Source organism: Ananas comosus, linkage group 9 (genome assembly GCF_001540865.1).
Source record: "Ananas comosus cultivar F153 linkage group 9, ASM154086v1, whole genome shotgun sequence".
In the NCBI taxonomy this organism is placed as follows: domain Eukaryota; kingdom Viridiplantae; phylum Streptophyta; class Magnoliopsida; order Poales; family Bromeliaceae; genus Ananas; species Ananas comosus.
Window position 1 is genome coordinate 8,129,336 of NC_033629.1, and position 17,750 is coordinate 8,147,085.

The 17,750-nt window shown below is 43.0% G+C and overlaps 1 protein-coding gene across 1 annotated transcript; it reads right to left on the reverse strand.

Moving 5' to 3' along the window:
* Positions 6,417-7,874, reverse strand: LOC109714763. The gene is made up of 3 exons (XM_020239475.1): positions 7,190-7,874; positions 6,902-7,084; positions 6,417-6,775 (listed from the first exon to the last, which is right to left on the reverse strand). The coding sequence occupies exons 1-3, from the start codon at positions 7,872-7,874 to the stop codon at positions 6,417-6,419; spliced, it is 1,227 nt and encodes a 408-aa protein (XP_020095064.1).

Sequence of the window (17,750 nt, forward strand, 5' to 3'; positions counted from 1 at the left end):
GTTCTCCTGAAGATCCAAAATAGTCGCAAAAGACCCCGTCTCTCACGTTCCTAGTCCTGATTGTTCAACTGGCCTAAGGTTTACTAGGTCCACTAAGACTCAACCCTAGGCTCTAATACCACTATAATCTATCACGTCCTTGATTTCAGCAGAAGCTCACCAGTCGCGTGCACAGACTCGCCGTGTACACCGCAACTCAAGTATACACTAGGCGTCTACAATCAATATAGTAAAAGCATTCGATTCTAACCAGGTAATCAAAGCAAAACTTAAAAATTTAACTTATACAACCCAAAACCTTATTACAAAGATAAGAACAAAGTACAATTTACATGATCTTAATATACATCACTGGACTAAACTACATAACTGATAAAGGTTGTCTAGAAAACGTCCAGAAGGCTCTAGCTAGCTGCTGACCCCTCGCCAGGAACCCTAGCCTTTCCCACTGTGGAAGGCTCTGTAAAAACAACAACAAAGAGGGTGTGAGAACTATTAAACAATAGTTCCAAGTAGGTAAGCCGCCGAGAGTGGCGAAGTACACCACTAGGTCAACTATGGCATGAGTAAATAGCAATAAATAAGCAAATAAATGCAACATGTATGAAAGTAAACCAATCATGCTATTTGCTCAAAAATAAACATATATCAATAGGTGTAGGTACTAGTTTATGATGATAGATTCTACCATTCATGTTAGTTAACAATTTAACTAGTCATATGCCAAAAGATATGCGAGATAATTCATTGTTGCCGAATAACTGATGATATCATGTTACTATTTCCTACACTAGTAAAAGTGTAATGTACTGTCACTATGTTATTAACTAATCAAGATGTCAACTTTCTAGCTTGTTCAACAATAAGTTCACTTGACCAATGACATAAAGTAACTTTACTACTATGTCCAGCTAGGGTTAAAGTAACTTATCATAACCCAATTTACAATAGACTTACACAAGGTAAAGTCATAGCCGCGCCGTGCCTAATGGTCCCGTGGTAGTATACACTCCCCACGGCAATCCACTTCGGCGCTCATTTCGTACATAAGCGAGCAATCTGTCGCTAAGCTACTCCGGAGTGCTAGCTTGGGGGGCGCGACCCCCACAAGCGTGTGCCAAAGAGCACAATGGCATGCAAGCTGTAATCCACGGCACAAATATCACAACGTCATCATGTCTCTGACATGGAATCTCAACTCGACCCAAGGTCGACACTGTAGTGCCTAATCGTAAGTCACTATCAACAACTTGTTGACATGATTCTACCCATAGCTAGTATAACTTAATAAGTTTAAGCTTTACATCATGCTAGTGATTCTATCAGGCTACACCTGGACACTCACTCATAATCCCCTAACTACTCATACATAAGGAAAGTGGTTTACTAAAGTCATACTCAAGGACTCATGGCACATATCCTGTAGTTCAATGTAAACCTCCACTATTTGGAGTAAACAAATACTATGCAATTACATCTACTTGATTATACAAGTATGTTAACATATCCAAATTTAGTTATTGACTAGAGTACATTCAGTTGTATAACATTCGAGTTATGCCATAATACTAAATTCTAGTTACCTGACTAGATCATACAATATAACGTGAAGTTCTAACCAATCTATCAGGTGAAGGTAGAAACCAACTAATTAATATAAGTAGGTAAGATAATCGATGAAATACTTTTCACATAATCTCTATACAGTTCATTCTATACTATGAATGTACACTCAAGCCGATTCATCTGCACAATCTGTTCAAGTATAGCCATCATGCTTACAGTGTAAAATTACATAGTGTAATCCCAAGTACATCGTTCCCTTTGCTATTCAACTGAGCTAAATGGTACATTCATGATTTAACAGTTATATCCTTTTGAATGAACTCAAGCTTACTTGCTTATGCAAATTAGGAATACCATGAATGCATAATAATCCAATAAGTGACTATTAAAATAAGCAAGTCATAAATCTTTCCTTACTGTTTAGAGATGCTATCACATCCGATATGATCTACACATTAACGCATGTCTCAATTCCTTGCACTATACATATATTCATGAATATGTAATAACTTCAACTGATAATGTCAAAGGAGACAGAGGGAATTCACCCATTTCGGGAAGGTCAGACCCACCAATAGTCAACGACTCTCGTCGAGTTCACACTAATAAGCGATCCGGGTATTCGGGCTTCTCAGGTTTACACTTCACTTCAGGTAAAGGCTCCCAATGCTCAGTTTAAACCAGCTCGAATGTGTCCTCAAGTTTAGCCTCCAAAAGCTCTCATATATCAGCCGGAGATAATCCGAAAGTCAATCGCAACCTCGCCCTGGTTGGAACACCTTCTAAACCAGCTCCCAAGGTCACAAACTCAGCTCAAATTAATATGGAAACCTGCTATGAACAAACATCCCAAAACCGCATCACTACTTCGTCAACATCATCGTTTTCACCATCAAAATAAAGAAAAAGGTCATTGTTTACCTCCAGGGCTTTAAATCTGACTTTGGGGTGAGGAATTACAGCAAAACCACTCCTCAAATGTTGCTCTAAACTATCCCAATCCAGCTGGTAGCAATAATCAAGAACCAACATCAAAAGCTATCACTAATCTCAAACTAGAGAGAAAACTAGTTAGTTTACCTCACTAGACTTCAACTCAACTTCCCTGTGAGTTGGAGCTGCGAAAATACCTCCCCTGCGAGTCCTTTCCACCCACTCGTAGCTGCTCCAAAGTCCGCAACCCAGCTAGCGCAAAGAACGGCGAGAAATAGGCGCAAATCGGCGATTTTCTACTCAAAGAGAGAGAAATCATAGAGAGAAAAAGTGAGGAAGGTGGAAAACCTCTTCTCTAAGTTCTAATACCTTCCAAAGAGCTCCAGGGGTCGTGCTGGGTAGATAAGGATAGGCATTAGATGTGAAATTACCGAAATAGCCTTGCTGCCACATATCTGCCACTGTGTACCGGTACACGATGATGGCTGTACCGTTACACAATGCAGAATTTCGCCAGAAATGCACTTTCTTGCTTCCGGCCGTTTGATCACTTTTCTAACTTGTCCAAAAACTTGTCTAAACCCTTTAGAAGGTGTAGGGTAGTTCCATTTATCATTCTCCACACTCGAACTTCGTAATTAACCGATTTCAGAGTATTGCAATAGAATAATGCATTTGCGATGCACTTTTTCATTTTCAGTTATCTGCTTGCTCCAGTAATTTACTGAAGCCTCTCAACAATCCTTCAAAAGTTATAGAAGAGTTCCAATCACTATTCCAACCCTCAAGTTCGCAGTTTGCCAAAGTTCAGTGTATTACAGTTGCCTATCACAGAGCAGACACTGCTAACTTATTCATGCGTCACCGACGACCTATCCGGATACGTACACCCCTTGGTTGGTGGCCAAACCAATCTGGTGTCTAGAATACACAGTGCTGTGACTAAATCATGCTGATATGCTCAAAATGAAAATAGGCAAAAAGAGACCGGTGCCTTGGCCGAAGCCACGTGTAAGGGCATACAACGCCGAACCACGATCAACCAGATCGAAACACACGACAAAGGAGTCGATGTGTTGCCTGGACCCAAGGTCCACAGAGATACAATATATATGCAACCTACTCTACATGTCTATCCATAACTATCCAAATGCAATCAATGAGATACGATAAACAATGATAAACAATCAACTGACATGTAGAGACTACGATACTGATATGAAAGAACAGAGAAAGGGTAAAACGATCTCACCGACTACCAGCTCGAAGCACCTACCTGTCACAATCGCGTCGGAAAACCTGGATGCACACAAGTCGACAGGACCTACGAAGATCCACTAGGTCAATATCCAACCCACTAACCTGAAGTACACTATCTCACAAACCCCCACACAGATCCCCGAATCGATTTCCCAAAATCGATCACCGTAACTCACCGGAAGTCTCGAAAACCACACGGGGACGCCGTCGGGACCCACTAAGTGTCTCGAAACTCACCGACTCATACCACGAGTCACCCGCTGCCACAAAACACGCCAATTTGAATGTCTTGGCAGCAAACACAAGGTAACACAACCCAACAATTATTGTCGGATAATTGTTCGAATCCGGGTTCCCGGAAGTGTCTATTTCGACACCGGAACCCACCGTCGCTCACTCGTCATCACCGAACCCACAATATGATGATGGTGACCAGCCAACAAGGCTCAGCGACAATTTACAGGACAACCAAACCACGTCGGAAGAAATCCGAACCGAAACCATGTTCTTTCGGCGAATTTCGCCGAAAAACGCACCGAAATCGACTCTTCGATTTCCGCAAAAGCTAACGGATCATGGACAATCAGTCCAGAGGTCACCACACATGCCTACACACTGCCCACAGTAGCCACAAGGCGCACAATTGCACAAAAGCCCCTGTATTTACATAAAATCCTAATATTTTTTGTAAATTGGGCGATAACATGGCTCGTTCACGGAAACCGAGGACTTTCAAGGTCCACCGAGACACGTACCAACAGGTCTCGATGTGCCGGAGGCTGTGCTCATGGTCCGGAGCACATCGGCTCACTGTGGGAGGCGTGGGAGCAACCCGAAGTTCTGCGAACAGCGCGCAGTCAGGGAAAATCGCGCCGAACAGGACTAACCGGACTCTGTTGATCCAAAGTGAGGTGAGCAATGTGATCGGCACTGAACAACGATCACCGTGCTCATCTCTAGAGGCATCAGTACAGCCTTGAATCGTCAGAAAAGTGCGCGCAATCCCAAAACAGCAGCCAAAAAGGCCCTAACAGGGCGACACCGCCGAAACGGCGGAACGGAGCCTTCCCGACAGAAACTATGGTGAGAGCGATGATCATAAGTTTGCCATGATCATCATGCTCCCTTCCTCAAAGATCGGGGAGGCTCGGGTTGCTCGGAACAGCAAACCGCCAAGGAATAGCCCTATTTCAGGCTTGGCCGGAGCAAGCTTGCTCCGGCCGGCTTCCGGCGGCACGACGACCTGCGCGCGGGCCAGAGGTGGGTGCGAGGGATGGGAGGAGCACAGTGCTCACCTAGATCGGCGGCGGGGAGCGGCGGCGGCGACGGCGACAAGAGACAAGCCCACACGAGCTAAAGCTCGGGTTCTAGAGCAGCTGCGGCCACGGCGGCGGCCGGGGCACCTCAGGCCGGCGGCGGGGGGTCGCCTGAGGTCGACGGTAGGCGTCACGGATGGCCCCGGGCGGCGGCGACGCGATGATGGAGATGGAAGGTCTGCTCGGCCTGAGCAGACCTGGGGCAGCTACGGGCTGGCCGAGGCGGCGACCAGCGGGGGTGGTTGCATAGGCTCCGGGGAAGGTGGCCGGGATGGTCTCAGGCGCGCGATGCGGGGAAAGGGATGGCAGTTACTCGGTGGTGCCAGCTAGTACTAGGGGTGTAGCAAGACAGCGGCGGCGTTTGCGAAGCGCGACGCAGTTCGGCGGGGAGAGCTGGGCTCCGGAAACGACGCCGCGCGATAGGGTAGCGAGCATAAGGCTCGAGGCCTCTTCTCAACCTGGGAGAGAAAGGAGCAGAGATGAGAGTGGAGACGGGAGAGGAGGGTGGTGGCGCGGCTGCTGGCTTGCGTGCGGCGGGCCATGTAGGCAGGCGGACCGGCGCGTGCGCGGCGGGGCAGGGGAACAGAGGTGAAGGTGGCAAGGTGTGGCTAGGGCAGCTGGGGGCTCAACTAGGGTTAGGATTCCAAGAAAAACCCTAGAAAACACTATATACAAGTTGGCTAAAATGCAAATAAGTCCTCCGAAGATGGTTAACTTCAACCAAGCCCTCTACAGTGCGAGTAAAATGCGCGAATACACCTCCACAATCAAATTCACACAAAACGGCACATAAAATGTCGCATCTTTCGCAAAAATACCGTTTTGCCAACTAAGACCCCTCCTTGATCAACGCGCGATATCCGCAGATCCGTCCGTCAGATTTGCGAACGGATCGCACCAGTGCGATCAGCACAACATAGACAACAAAGCTACGATTTCGTTTCACCTCGATCCATCTCTCCAACAGAAGAACTACGGACAAATACACGTATTTTCGGATTTTCTCAATATCCGTGCGCAAACTCAAAATCCGTCACGCCATTAGTTCTAAAATAGCTAAACCGGTCGAAACGAACTATTGGACTGCTATAAACGGAGTCCGATACGAGCCTGAAGCCAACTTCACACTGTGGCTTCTCCGAAAAATCGAGTTACTATTCACTTTAAGTGAAACATGGAAATCACGTAGAATCTCCGTTTTAACTCGTTTTCCCCCGAAACTTGACGAGTGATTTTGTAATTAAATTACACACAAAAACATCGTCAACTGAGAGTTTAGCTACACCGCAAAAATCTCAGTCCTTACAGATGCCCTGTATGAGATGTAATAGGCGCAGGTCCCTAAACATCAGTATGAATAAGAGCCAAAGGAACATATGTTTTATTATGCGTTAGTGGAAAGGAAAGTTGGAAAATTTTACCTAATTGACAAGAAGCACAAACATAAGGAACATGATTTTTATAGAAGGAACACTTTGAAATACGCTGAATAATTGGAAAAGCAGGGTGACCCAATTGTTGATGCCAAAGAATGCTTGATTGAGACATGGTCAGGAAGGCATGAGCTATGGAAAGGCGCCGATCCCTGGGTTGTAAGCAGTAGAGGCCATCCTTAAGTGTGCCGCGTAGAAGCTCCTGGCGCGTGCGAAGATCCTTAATGGAAAAATGATGCGGATGCAGTTCAAAGAAGCATGAGTTATCTTGAACAAATTTATGAACAGATAATAAATTTTTTAAGATATTAGGAGTGTACAAAATATTTTGTAAAGTGAAAGAGTGGGTAGGTGTTTTGAGATTGGAATAGCCAGATGTAAGAACTGGCAAACCTGAACCATCACCAATGTGGAGTTGATCAGTACTAGGATGATCCGCTTGAATATTGAGATTGGCTAAGTCCGCTGTGACGTGATGAGTGGCACCCGAGTCAATATACCAGTCTAAGTCGTGATCATTAGAGCGAGTTCCGTGAGCAGTGTTTGTCTGGGCATGAGATGGCTCAGCGTGAAATCCTTGGGGAAGAGAATAACAATGTATAGCACTATGTCCAAGGCGTTGGCATAGTTGGCAACGAACAGAGTTATTTGGGTTGCACCTGCCATGATTTGGATAAGAACCTTGCGTCGGGCCTCCTTTGTAAATGGGCCTATGCTGATTGAATAAACTCATTTGATTAGGAAATCCGTCTCCATTTGGGTTAAAAAATCCAGTTGAGTTGAGAGGGGAACTGCCATAATTAGGATTTCCTCTCCCTTTGTTTTGACCCCGATAATGTCCTCCATGCCCCGAGGCGCCGCGACTGCTATTCGATCGACCCTTTCCCTCAACAAAGTTTGCAGTAGCTGGGGTAGGTCCGAGCAAGCCCGAGAGAGGAGGTGTCATCTCGATTGATGTAGCATATTTACAGCGAGCCTCTTGATTGAGCAAAAGAGCAGACATATCATTAGTGCTCATGGTGCTTAGAGATGGAGCGAGAGCTCGGATAAGAGGTTCCCAGTCATTACCCAAACCAGTGGTGATTCTCCGATTCAACTGTAGTGGCATAATTGGTTTCCCAATTAGAGAAAATTGCGTCGCCAGTTGCTTCACATTCTTGAGATACTCAATCATAGGTGTGTCTCCTTTTTTGATGTCGCGCCATTGTTGCTCGATGAAGTCCTCTTGGGCAATTGTGTGGGAGTCAAAGAGGGTTGCCAATGTTGCCCATACTTGATGAGAGGATGTAAGGCCGACAAGATTACAACCAACTTCTTGCGATACTGACAGGATCAGAATAGTAAGGGCAATCTGATCCTGAACCATCCACGTTTCATATTCAGGAATGGATATTTCGACTTGGTTGTCTCCTGCAATAGTTTCTGGAGGGGATGCTAAGGTACCGTCGACATAACTTAGGAGTCGGTATGCCTTGAGGATAGGTATCATGATGCTTTTCTAGTAATAATAGTTGCTTCCGTCTAGTTTGACAGGAATGTTAGGTAGACTAGATAGAATCGTTGATTGGGATGCAGCCATGAGAGATGATTGAAGAATAGTCTGAAAGAGATATTGGATAAAAGATATGTGCCCAAGATTAATGCTCTGATACCATAATAGAACGAGAGAGAGTGGGTGAAGAGGAATTAGTTGTAACCTCCTTGATTATAGAGGAGGAGTTCATTTCTATATATAATATAGGATACAATCAGTTACAACTAATTGTAGGTAATACAACTAATTACAGCTGGATAGTAGTTCAAATATTTAATCCTAGGTGTAATAGTTATCCTTGGTTATTAATCATGTAATCATCAACCATTTGGTAGGTGTTTAGATTTATTTGAGTGTGTCCAACGGTGCATGCCAAAAATTATTGCGCTATGAACCAAATGCGAGGCGATGCTTACCTGATCAAGTTGTTGACCAAGTTGGGCGTTCCCTTGGGATCTTAAACGGCTCCTGAACCAACCCTCGAATGCACCACTATTGAATCAAGCGATTCGGTTAAGAGGTAATCGGCTCAAGCAGATTTTTTTGCCAACTACTTTCAAATGAACAGAAAAGCAAGCTCGGTTGAAAGAACCGAGCTATTTATATTGATTGAAAAAGTGCGATTACAAGAACTATAAGGGAGTAAGATCTACTCCTAAGAAAACTAAAAAAGTTTGCTAACTAAGCTCTTAAAGAAAGAAACAAAACTCTTAGTGAAAAGCAGTAAACTATCCCTAGAAAGCTTTAGATGCTGGAATTGAGAGAAAATTGATAGTCTTGTAGTCTTTTTTTCGTGTGAAGGACCCCGATTACAGGCACGTTTTCTTCTATTTATAGTAGTATGTGTTCCCGCCTGCAATTATTGGGTTTTCTCATCGTAGAGTTTTTTGTCACCCAAGTTCTTCTTCTTTCTTGCTGCCACGATATTCTCTCTCCACTTCTCCAACTATTTCTACTCAAATTTTGCTTATATTTACGCATTTCTTTATTAACTTCTGGTGCATCACATGTCACTTTCTATTTTGTCCACGCCAACGGGTTGTGTGGACCAAGCTGCCTACCACGTGGCGCTACTTTTCTAGTGCTAACAGATATAAAGAGCAATTTTCCAAGTTCAAGGTAGTAAAATATAGGCTGAATTGAACCTCACATGAAACCTTAGCTTAGTATTAACCAATTTATTTTAGATGGTGCATTATTCTAAAAACTAGGACATCCACATTGATTGCAGCTTAATCTTATCATCATTTACAAACTCTATACTCATACCTATTGAATCGAAATGGTCTTTCTCTCAACATCCTTTATTCTACCCATAGTAAGTGTTATCAAGGAATCATTTACAGTTATAATCCCATTAATTAGATGAGTTCTAAGCTCATAGCAACATTATTTAGCAAATTCATGGTATGAAATTGCCTAAACTCCTAGCTTACAAAGAAACATGTTATGCTCTTATTTCAAACTCAAAAGTCTTTCCAGTTCAGTAATCACAATTTATCGAGATGGAACTCATACTTGCTTGCAAATAAGAAGCAAGTATAAAATTTGTGAAATGAAATGAGATTCTTTACTCCTATCCACTATGTGAAAGGCGCGCATGAGGCCCGCACCTCAGCGCCTCAGCAATAGTGAGGCACAATGCTATTGCTAAGGTGTGCGCCTAGGCCCTGAGGAAGCACAACTTAGGTGAGGCGCGAGGTGCGCGTAAGGCACACGCCTTGCATTATTTAATAATATAGGGTTTTGGATTCAAACTTTTGGGTTATCGGGTTTCGAGTTTAAATTTTATACTTTAATCCAATAAGATAGTTAAAAATTCCTAAAAGAAATCTAGAAAAACCCTAGAGAAACCCTTTCGTCCGCCCTCTCCTCTCCCTCTCGTGTTCCCACATCCTCTCTCTGTCTATGGGCATCCAACAGTAGCATCGGCCATCGGTAGCTGTAGGAACAAGCAAGCAACAACAACAGTAGCAACGAAACAAGAGCAGCAACAGTTTTCAAGCAATAATAGCAGCAGGAATAGCAATAGCAACAACAAGAAGGCAAAAACAAGTAGCAACAGCAACTCTCAAGTAAGTTTTGTCTCTATACTCCAATGTTTTTCTTTTGAACCTATTTTTTAGTTATTATTTATGGAATTTGATGGATTTGTGAGGTTTTTTTTCTTTTTTTCCATATGTTTCTACTTTTTTTTGTTTCCATTGCATATTTGTTGATTTATTGTTAAATATTTGATTGTTGATTTATTGTAGCTTGATTGAATGGATCATGAAGGATACAAAAAGGATCCTGTATGAAAATATGTGTTTGAAGGCTCTCTGTCACACCCCAATCCCCGCCAACGTGATCGGGTTCGGGTCACGTCAACGGACGCCGAACGGACAGAGCCTCCCCTGTCCGTCCAAGGCTCTAACAACATGTATAAATAGGCAATCAACAAGAGAATTGCATATATAATACAAGGCTTGCACGAGGGCAAGCAACAACGGAAGCGAAAGCTCTAAGCTAATATACAACATACATGGTACTTGATTTCATTTGAACCAAATACAAGTAAATAAAACTATTACATTTGCATTCAAACATCATTTCCTCTTTACATTTAGCCATCCACCAAAATTACACGATTGTTTACAACTGTACATCTCTAAATCAACAAAAGAAGTTGATGCATGTATAACAAGAGGGAAATGGCTACAAACTGTATGAGTCCCGGTGGCCGCTATCTACGGCGCTTTACCCTTGCCTCGGTCCTCCGCCGCCCCGCTCGTGTTAGGACCTGTAGGGTTAGTGGTGTGAGAACTACAACAAAGTTCCCAGTGGGCTCGGCATCCGACCTCGCCGACTTACCCACTAGATCTATCCAGGCATAAGTATTTCAAAGGAGAGAAAGTAACCATTACTAATGCAACTAATACTATGCTTGCAAGAAAGAGTCAGTGGATATATAATTCAATGCGATAATGGAAATGCATGCATGCTTCAATCATAATTAAGCTTTGGCTCTTACCCAATCTTGCCGGTTAACTCTGTTAACCCCAATAACTCATAACCCAAATCCTGTCATAACAGGGTGGCCTCGAACCACCCCTAGGGACCGTCATCAGGGACCTCGCTCCCAAGGTGACTATTTCCGGAAACTCACCGCTTGAGGGGGAGCTACCTCCCTCAAGCCAAGACGTGTCATGAGTATCAATCGAATCCCCAATTTGAGGATGTTTTACCATGCCGCTTTCATGCTAGGTTCTCTACCCATTGTTCATGTCACTTACTAACCATTTTGTCCCAATGTAACTTTGATTAAACCTACGCTTAACACTTACTTGTCGATGCCAATCCATCTCTCTATTGTCAGTGTCATAGCTATTTACCATTGCCAAGTCCAAGCCTCTCAATCATGCAATCTCTAGGGTCCAACAATACATGTCCTTCATGGTTCCATATCTTTCTACTTTCCAAAAACATTAGAGAAGACATAATGAAACAACCAATAGTCCACATGTAAATTAACCCTAATATGCATGAGTGACTATACAACCATATGTTCAAGAAATAGAGAAACAGACATAGAAGGGAATTCAACGATTCCGGCGTGCACCCCCCACCTCTATTGGTCGTGTGGGTGTAGAATATGAAGGCTCCTGCACTTTACGATAGCTGATTCCGCGCCCTATAATCAAAATAGTGCCATATTAGGCCCCTTTCTACATGAACTATACTCTAATATTTTCGCAATGTTAAATGAAATTGTCCAATGTATTTAGGACACCCCGAATTAGGTTTCTACGAGGTCAATTTGTCCCCGAAAAATCCTAGGGCAAAAGCCCCAATTTTCAAGCCCTAACATGGTCATTTAGGGTTTCCCCATGAATCGATCCTAACCCTAAGCAAACAATAGCTTAGGATCATCTAAGAAGCATCCTAATAAGGTTTCTAGACCCTTAGAACCAACCCTAGGGCTCCTAACACCACTTTCAAGGATTCACCATGAGAGCACCTTGAGCTCTCATGGGTTTCATGGTGTTCATGGCTCAAAAGAGCCTCTAAAGCCACTAAGGAGCACAAAGCTCCAAAACTTAGGGATCAAAATCAAGCCCTAGACTCATTTCTACCAAAAACTCACCTTAGCCCAAGCTCCTCCAAGTCCTTCTTGTAGGAGAGCTTGTAGAACCCACCAAAGCCTCCAAATCCTCCTTCCCTTCACTCCTTCTTCTTCTTCTCTAAGCCCTAGAGCTAGGATTCTAGAGAGAGAAAGAGTGGAAATGAGAGGAGAGGAGAGAAATGGCTGTGGAAGAGAGGGGATGGATCATATATAGTGTTGTAATAATTGCACTTAAGCCCCTCCACTTGTTTCCTATTGATCTGCCCAGACTGGGCATTTTTCGCCTTCGGGGACCGGTCTCCCCGACCAGGGACCTGTTCCCGAACGTGGGTTTTCCAGGACTTAACCAAATTTTTGGGTTTTTCAGCTGCTGCGCAGCGAGGGACCGGTCTGCCCTTCAGGGACCGGTCTCCCGAGGACCGGTCTCACCACCAGGGACCGGATGCCTCAGGATTCCTGGCAGGCTACGCGTAAGGGGACCGGTCTCTCCTTCAGGGACCGGTCTCTGAGAGCACAAAATCTGGGACTTAGCCAGATTTCCAGATTTACTCTCTCGGGTCCCTTTTAGCTCCACTTGTGGACTCTAATGAACTTAGGGTCCATTCAAACTCATTCAACTCCGCGTTCCGCTCGTTTTGACGGAACTCGGCACGATTTGCGAGGGATGTGGTATGTTACACTCTCGGCAATAGAAACGATGTAATATGTAATTTTTATGAAAAATAACAAAAGAAGGCATTTATAGAGCCAAACAACATATTATTGGTGGCTTTCGAAATGCAAAAGAATGCTCAAGATATCTACCTCATGTCCGCCAGGAAATTAGGGAGTTTATGGTTAAGAAAGAAGCGACAAAGGAGAGAAATCCTTTGAGGTTGATTTTGATGAAGTAGAGGGCTTTGGTGATGATAAGGATGAAGATAATATTGAAGAATTTAAATCTCTTGGAAAAAGATGTCGAAGTAGTGGAAGTATTGGAGTTAGCAAGTCAATAGGAAAAAAAAAACGCAGTGAAAAGGATCCTATAGATGTATATTTCACTCGTGATGTAGAGAAGGTAGTCAAGAAAGAAAGGAAGGAAAGATGAAGCAAACCACAATAAATAATGCATATAAAAAAGAGTTGAGAGAGAAAGCTTGCAGAGACTTTGCCTAATGGATGTACGACGCTGGGATGCCTTTTGATGCCATTAATTATGATAGTTTTCGAGTAGCAATTGAGTTTATTGAGCAATATGGCAATGGCATGAAACCACCATCTGCATATGAGTTACAAGTTCTTTTTTTGAAGGAGGTTGAGAGGACAAGAAATATTTTAAAGTCTCATAAAGAGGAATGGACGAGGACTGGTTGCTTTTTAATGTCAGATGCATGGAAGGAAAGGCGAGAGGCCCTTACTAAATTTTCTTGTGAACTCTCCGATGGGTACAGTGTTTTTTGGATCAATTGATGCTTCTAATTATGTTAAAATGGAGAAAGAATGTTTAAATTATTGGACAATATGATAGAGGCCATTAGGAAAGTAAATATTGTTCAAGTTGTTACTGATAATGAATCGGCTAATGTAGTAGCCGGTAAAATTTCTCTCTTTTAGTTTTTAACTTCTTTTTTTTAATTCCTTGTGTGTAATATTTATATAACTAATAGTTATATTCTTTTTTCATTCAATTTTTTCAGGGAGATTGTTAGAAGCCAAAAGACCAAATTTGTTTTGGACCTATGTGCTACCCATTGCATTGACTTGATGTTCAAGAATATCGCAAAGATGTAGATAGTACATAGGCCCATGCAAAGAGCCGTGATTTTAAATAGCTATATTTATAATAGCACAGGTGCAATGAATATGATGAGACGTTTCACGGGCCAAAAGATGTTGCTTAGGCCTGACATATTGTAGAGTACCGAGTCTTCGGTGCGCTAAAACCGAACTTTCGTCAAATTGACCGAAGTGTGGTATTGGACGCTTTAGAGAGGTCCGTTGAGTATTCTGAGTGATCGGAATGACTTATAAGGGTATAAGGGACTAAAAGGGACCTTGGAGAGCAAGATTTGAGATTTTCGAAAATTTTTGTATTAGGAATGCTCTCGGGGTCCGGACCCTGCATGTAGGGTCCAGACCACGTGCATGGAAAAACGTGAAGTTTGTGCAAAGTGTCATTTATGGGAGGGGTTGTGTGCATTTGTGCATTGAGAGTGTATATAGATGGGTTTTACTCTATTTGTCTCATTTCCCCTCCACTTGAACCAACATAAGAGATTCTCTTTCTCTCTCTAAACCTCTTTCTCTCTCCCTCTGTCTCCTAGGGTTTGCTCCAAAAGGTGGAGTTGGTGGAGGAGAGCTTGCTTGGTGATAAAGCTATCATCTTCTTCACCTTTGGGCTTGGGAAGAAGCTTAAGTTGAGGTGAGCCTCATTGGTTTTTGAGGTTGTTGTGTTAGGGTTTTGTATAATCCCTTAGAAATGAGTTGTTTTGGAACCCTAGGTAATCCTAAGCTAGACTATTGCATGAATCATGAGGTGTTATGTGTATTCTTGCAATAATGGGTTTTTAGGGTTTCATATAAGGGTTTGTGGTTATGATGGGTTTTGATCTAAATTGACCCATTGCAAACCTAATTGAAGGTAAAACCAACACGGTGGGTAACTCGAATCGAAGTTCCTATGGGTGTGCGGTGAGTCGTTGAAGAAAAGTACAGTTTTCGGTTCGTTTGGGTGGGGTCGAGCCAAAACGACGTTCATAAATTGCGAGGCTCGGGTTCTCGCATCTCGGCATCACCAAGAGGTGGGGGGTGCTATCCGAAACAATCGAATTTTCTTTTATGTCTAAGTTGTTATTGTTGAGCATCTACATTTATATGTGATATCATGCATTATAGGATATGTGGTTAAATGTAATTCAATTCCTTGCATGCTTCCATGGTAGAAATGGAATTGTGAGTTGGACACGTGATCTAGCGGATGCATGAGGATTGGGTCTTGACATGGAATCCTATAGTGCCGAGAACAAGTGGTGAACTTGAACAATGTAATGACATAAAAGTGTGGCATTTGGAACTAGTGTAGTGATGACACTTAAAACATGAATATTGGGATAAATGGATTCCCGAGTTTGTTATTATCCCTAGTTGGTAGGGTATTCTCGAGTTCGGAGAATTTGATCATACTCACTTAGTCTGTTTTAGCTTGACGGTGGTCGCTCCACCCAAGCAGTGAGCTCCGGAGTTGTCACAAAATGGGTTAATGTACCTACCCAGCAGACGGTCTCGAGTGTGCGCAGTGAAGAGTCTCCTCACCTATGGGATTTGGTTGTGAGTTGGGGCTTAACCTTATGGTTAGCCAAGAAGATTGAGTGACAAGCATATGAATGGCATGCATCCTGAGCATAGTGGATACTTCATTCATATCATATTGTTGAGGCATAGTAACTTGTTAGTAGATTTCATTATTATGTTTATATCTCTACTTATGCCTGCTTAGACCTAGTGAAAAAATCGGCGGGGTCGGCGGCCGAACCCATTGGGAACTTTTGTTAGTTCTCATCCCACTTTGTTGCAGGGCCTAACATGAGCGCAGCGGTCGAGAATCGCGGTAAGGGCATAGCGCCCTAGATAGTAGCCTCCTGTGCATTAGAGTACCATGTATTTATGTTGGACATGAGGTATTTTGGTGAGGTTACTTGTGGATGTATATGTATTATGAGCCAAATGTATGTATTTTGGTGGATGAATGTAAATAAAATTTGTAAGCCTTGTATTTGACCCAAAGAGATCAAGATACAATGTATGGATGTAATAGCTAGTTACTCTCACTTGCTTGACTGTTGTTTGCCCTCGTGCAAGCCATGTATATTGCCATTATTCCTGGGCAAATGCCTTATACATGCTATATTGTTGTGGAGCCTTGGGCGAACAGGGGAGATTCTGTCCGTTCGGCGTCTGTAGACGTACCTGAACCGACCAAATCGGTGGTCGCGGGGAGTGACACATATAACAAGATTTGTCACTGCTTTTCTCACCCTTCAATGCTTACATCATTAGAAAAGTACCTTGAGGAAGATATTCACATTTGAAGATTGGACCAAGAGTAAATAGGCAAAACAACAATCAAGCAAAAGAATTACTAGCATAGATATGATGCACACATTTTGGACCAATATAACATATACTCTTAAAGTTTTCGGTCTACTTGTTCGTGTTCTAAAATTAGTTGTTGGTCAAAAGCGAACTTCAATGGTATGCATCTATGAGACCATGGATAGAGCAAAGGAAGCCATTGCAAAATCATTCAACAAGGAGGATAAACATAATGAAGTTTTCAAAATAATTGATAAGAGGTGGGAATGTCAACTCCATTGCTCATTGTATGCCGCTGGCTTTATTTGAATTCCGCATATTTTTACTCAAATCCAAATATTGAACAAGATGAAAAGGTTATGTCGGGGCTATACAAGACGCTGTAACGATTGTTCCAAGTTATGTCGGGGCTATACAAGACGCTGCAATGATAGTTCAAAGTATTGAGAAACAAGACGAAATAAGTGACCAATTAAGCATATATCGTAGAGCATTTGGCCTCTTTGGACATGGCTTAGCAATATGGCATTGAAATTCAAAGTCACTAGGTATACTATTACTTGCAGATTATTAGTTTTCTTAAGGCTAAATTACAGAAAACCCCCTTGTAATAACTCGCTTTTTCACTTTCCCCCTTGACATTTAAAAACCTACACTTTGCCCCCCTATAAAATAAAAAATGTGCACTTCACCCCCTACCGTTAGGGTTCCGACAGGGTTCCGTTAAAAAATATATTTTTATGCCAAAAATACCCCTCCGCCATCTCCCTGTTGCTTCGACTCCCTCCCGCTCGCCACCTCGCCGCTGCCTCGCCGCGTCGCCGCCTCGCCGTCCTCCACTGCCTCGCCTTCACCCACATCCCCTTCGCCATCCTCCGTCGCCTCGCCTTCGCCTTCGCCTTCTTTGCCCTTCTCCTACTGTTGCCCACCTCGATTTTCTCCTACTGTCGCCGAAATTGAGGGCGGCGAGGGTGTAGGAGGAGAAGGAGAGCAGGTGGAGAAGGAAATTGAGAGAAATCGCGGCCGATTGAGGTGGGAATCGCGGCCGAACGAAGGGGTTGCTGAGGAAGATGGGGAAGAAGACGACAATGGCGAGGGGCAAAATGGTCATTTTACACACCGTAACCCCCCTGTGAACATTTTTCATTTTACACGGGGGCAAAGTGTAGGTTTTTAAATGCCAGGGGGGGGGGGAGTGAAAAAACGGATTATTACAGGGGGGTTTTCTGTAATTTAGCCTTTTCTTAATTCTAAATTTCTAAATTCTAATAGAATTATGGAAAGCATAATTTGACTATTAATTTATTGTTATATTCTATATTAACAGCTGAGTGGTGGAGATTGTACAGATCTTCTATACCGAACTTGCAAAAATTTGCTGTTCGAATTCTTAGTCTCACTTTTAGTGCATCTGGGTACGAATGAAATTGGAGTGTGTTTGAACATGTAAGTTGTAAAATCAATGCATAGGGCGCTAAGTTCAAATGATTTATTTTCTTATGACTGCAATATAAATTTAAAAATAATATGCT